The 4,369-nt window shown below is 39.3% G+C and overlaps 1 protein-coding gene across 1 annotated transcript; it reads right to left on the bottom strand.

The window, feature by feature from the left end:
• Positions 1 to 1,431: 1,431 nt before the first annotated feature.
• LOC141271253 (uncharacterized) lies at positions 1,432 to 3,991 on the bottom strand. The gene is made up of 2 exons (XM_073681376.1): positions 3,278 to 3,991; positions 1,432 to 3,066 (listed from the first exon to the last, which is right to left on the bottom strand). The coding sequence occupies exons 1-2, from the start codon at positions 3,477 to 3,479 to the stop codon at positions 2,108 to 2,110; spliced, it is 1,161 nt and encodes a 386-aa protein (XP_073537477.1). The 5' UTR covers positions 3,480 to 3,991; the 3' UTR covers positions 1,432 to 2,107.
• Positions 3,992 to 4,369: the final 378 nt, after the last annotated feature.

Here is a 4,369-nt window from a genome sequence, read left to right on the forward strand (position 1 = left end):
TGCGGCCAGTACATGCGTTCCAGCCCATGCTCGAACCATAATACAGACATCTGAATTCAATCTAAGGGGTACAAAAACTTGTAAGCCAAGGCATTGTGGCCGCTCCCGCAAAGAAATGAAGCACTTGGTTCTTAGGGAGCGTGGCACACGTTGAGGCTGACCATGTGCTAATTCTAATGAAAACATCTCTGCCATTCTCCCCAGTGACATTGGAAGCGTATAACACCTTCTCTGGAAGCCAAGCAAGGAGAAGCGAGTCTAAAATTGGGCATCATGATGGGCAGAGCTCCGGCAGCGGCCAACTGCCATATGAGGTCTCATCTAATAGTATGTTCACAACTAGTGGTTGCGCTACAATTTTGTACAGCGATTTTCCAAAATCTGCATACATGCATAAATTTGCATACATGCAGTCACATGCCAACTAGACATAGGCGATCTAGTGGGAATGTCGTCAGAAGTATGCAAATCACATATTTGCAGTCACATGACCACCCGCTCCCAGCATCGGAGAATCCTCACGGTGTGCATGCTGTGAGAATTCACAAATCCACAGTCACATAAATTGATTGTAGACTTTTACCCCAAGGCCAGACAACTCCTTCACCCCTGGGCGATTTTCCATTTTTTCATTTTTTTCACTCCTTCTTCCAAGAGCCATACAGCCGTAAGAGGACTTCTTTTTAGAAGGACGTAATTTTGAATGACACCATTCATTTTACCACATTGTGTACTGTAAAACGGTAAATTAATTTCAAGTGCGTTGAAATTGCAAAAAAAGTGCAATTCCTCAAATGTTTTTTTGCTTTTTTATTTACCATGTTCACGATCTGGTAAAACTGACCTGACAGTATGATTCTTCATTTTTCGGATTATGGGACTGTGTGAGGGCTTATTTTTTGCACCCTGAGCTGACGATTTTACTGATACCATTTAGGGGCAAATATTAGCAACAAGTCTGAGTACAGAATTTATAACGCGTAGTGATGAGCGAGCACTAAAATGCTCAGGTACTTGCAGGGTGGATTTGATTTAAATCACTAGTCAGTAAGGCTTGATTTAAATCAGTGATTTAAATCAAAGTTTCTACCTAAACTAGTTCTTGCTACTTTAACATGCAAGTAGATGAAGATTTTTAGAATCACTTTTTATATTACTTTTTTCTCCCCAGTTTAATGGGTTAATCATTCATATTTGGACACCACTGTTCTGTTGTACTTAGGAAGGAGAAAAATAATCCTGACCTTAATAACAATTTAAATAGATTTAAACAATAACAACATTACAGCATAAGTTATTTGCTTAAACAAACATCCATGTTTGTTAACTAATTTGGCTAAACAAAATATATATTTTAAGAAACTTAGACTGTCAGCCCAGCCGACACATGAAAAACTTAAATACTACTGTCCCTGCTGTCCTCTGTAGCTCACTCGTCGTCATCTTCATCATCATCTTCTTCTTTGTTCCTATTCATAATTTGGAAAAGAAAAACAAGCTTTCCTGCTTTATTGGGTCCCAACCGATTTCTCAATTTAGAATGAATGAGTCCAAAGGAAGAGAATATTCTTTCAACGCCTGCAGAAGAAGCTACTGCTGTTAAATGTGAAATCATTACTTGAACAGTCTCTAAATCCAAGCGCTTAAGTGACTTCCACCAGTTTACTGGTGTGACCTTCCTTAAAATATCTTCAGCAAACATATATTTCTTGAATGGTTACCCCTTAGCTCTGAAGTTTATTATAGTTGGCATTAAAGATGGATGATTGCTGGATACCCATGTCATAGCTAACTCCTCTTCCTCAGCACTTAGGTTTTGACCCTGATATTGGATATTGACAATATTTGCCAAAAAATGAGCTGGAGTCAGTGCTTGTCCCATTCGTTTGTTTACTGCTTGTAATTTAATTCTGTCCATGTGTAGTTCTGTTTTTAAGTGTTCACTCAGTTCCTTCCAAATTTCAACAGCATCCGCAATAAAACAGCTATTTTTCTGTATTTTGTTTAAAGCTTGAGAGATGGGTTTCAGGAAGCTCAGCATATGTTCAACATTTCTCTTAAGCCCAATGTTGAGGATTTTGGCCGTGACAGTGCCATCTATTTTATCTCAATTTTCTTCACAAAGTGTCATCAGAATAGGCCAGTTTTTGATATACTGCTCAAAACAGTCCACCACAGAGTTCCATCTAACATCTTGTGGGAGCGTTAGCTTGGTTCCACCCATCCTTTTCAGAGCTGCTGCAGCAAAATGATTATTACGGAAGTATTTAGCAATTTGAACAATATTAGCCTTTATTTCTGGAACACTTAAGTCTTTGGCTAAGAGGTGCAGCAAATGAGCACTGCAACCATATGTTATTAGCAGCTTTGTATTCCCTCCCTGCTCTTCTAAATTTCTTCTCATCTTGGATACGTTTGCAGCATTGTCAGTGACCAAACTGCGTACTAGACATTTGAATTTTTGTTCACATGTTGTTATAGCTTTTACTGCCACTTCTTGTAAGTATTCTGCTGTGTGTGCATTTCCTGACGTATCAGTTGTTTGTGCAAGGAAGACTTTACCTTCTTCTGTTGTTATACAAGCACATACAATAGGATCATTGTGGACATTACTCCACCCATCAATACTTAGGTTAACAATTTTACCCTCCAGAGCTGTTGCACATTGCTCCATTTCTCTGTCATACACTTGATCCAGCAGTTTCCCTGCAACATCAGCTCTGCTGGGTGGACTGTATCCTGGTCTCAGTGACTGAACCATATTAATGAAATGTGGGTTCTCAGTCAGACGGAAAGAAGAGTTCGTTGCATAAATAAACTGGGCAATTTTTTCATCAATCAACTCTTTTTCTAATCTGCTAGTTCTTATCACAAACCTATCTATGGTGGTTCCAGGAGGTAAAGGTTTTTTCTTCCTTTGGGGTGATGGTGATATGTGGCTGTGGGTGTCTGATGATGATGATGCTGCTGCTAATGAAGCACTATCCTGGATGGATAACTCTGAAACTGTAGAACAGGATGATGGTGATCTTGGAGGTGGATAGTTTCCAGAATCCATGAATTCCCCTAAACAAAAAAGGTCAATGCTGTTATTTTATTGTTTATACAATTTCTGCTTATTGTACACAACACATCACTGCCCCTGCCCCAAAAGGAATATTTGTTTTTCTTCATAACTGTACCAAATGACAGTAACATGCAGTAATAATAAGAAATATAATTTTTCTCACACATGACAGTTCAGTCTTTAGAAACAGGATTCAATAAAAATGTTTACCAACAGATCCTGCCTGTTCAGAAGTGTTTCTTTGGTCATCTTCATCACCGCACTTCTCATGATGTTGCCTCATTCGCGCCACCAGGCCTTGCATCTCTTTGTTGCATCGTTTGCATTTTGCACGCATGCCTGCCTTACCGATAGGCGAAGGAGCTTCATTAAAATATTCCCAAACTGGGTCTCTTTTACGGCCTGCTGCCATTATAAGGAAAGAATGTAATAAACCTCAGATCGTACACACAAACAGATCCAGACTTGTCTGTCTGTGGCTATGCTGCAGTATTGTGCTCAAAGTTTCACTTTCATTTTCTTGTCTGCTTGCCCTTCCTCCTCCTCACACTTAGATTCACATTCTTCTTGTGTTGTGCAGATCTATTCCACTCCAAACAATCAGAAACATATTGTCTAACTTCTTGGACTTGGCACTGAAGGGGTTGATTCTGTATTCATAGGTTTGTAGAACAATAGGATTAAGGTCTTTTTCTCAACTCTGTTCATGTTGTAACATTTTTGCCGTGAAGAAGAGGCTGGGACCTCTGCGGAGTCAAATTCAGTTTTGAGAACTGCGTAAGTAAAGCGAGCGTCTGTGATAATATAGGAGAGAAACTGCCCACTAATCCTACAGAAACCTCTGGAAGAGCATGGCATTGTGAATGTTACACATATACAGCCTTTATTCTACTGAGTTAAACAACTCAGCTTTATCTCATGATGGAAGAAGCTTTGGATGGTAAAATATTTTCCTCAAAAAGCAGTTTATTGAAAAAAATCCGATTTAAATCAAAAAAATCTGATTTAAATCCAAAAAATCTGATTTAAATAAAAAAAATCCGATTTTTTTTATTTTTTTTTAAAAAAAACATTGATTTTTATCCACCCTGGGTACTTGTTGCTCAGGTCAAGCTAATTGGAATACTCGAGTGCTCAGTCCGAGCAACAAGCCCAATGTAAGTCTATGGGAAACTCGAGCATTTTTCCGGCGGCTCCCCCCGGCGGTCTGCAGAGGGCCTAAAAATTGCCCAAATCAATGGGAACAGTGCTCAAATGACATGGGAACAGCATGGGGAAGACCCCTGGAAGCATTTCTGACTC

The sequence above is a fragment of the Phyllobates terribilis genome, unplaced genomic scaffold (genome assembly GCF_046119375.1).
Source record: "Phyllobates terribilis strain yellow unplaced genomic scaffold, ASM4611937v1 Scaffold_5__5_contigs__length_657084704, whole genome shotgun sequence".
In the NCBI taxonomy this organism is placed as follows: domain Eukaryota; kingdom Metazoa; phylum Chordata; class Amphibia; order Anura; family Dendrobatidae; genus Phyllobates; species Phyllobates terribilis.

Bases quoted from the DNA above. Each gene is read 5' to 3' on its own strand.
- LOC141271253 (XM_073681376.1), bottom strand. From the start codon at position 3,479: ATGGCAGCAGGCCGTAAAAGAGACCCAGTTTGGGAATATTTTAATGAA. The intron at 3,067-3,277 runs GTAAACATTTTT...TTTTTTGTTTAG, and splicing joins TGAACAGGCAGGATCTGTTG to GGGAATTCATGGATTCTGGA.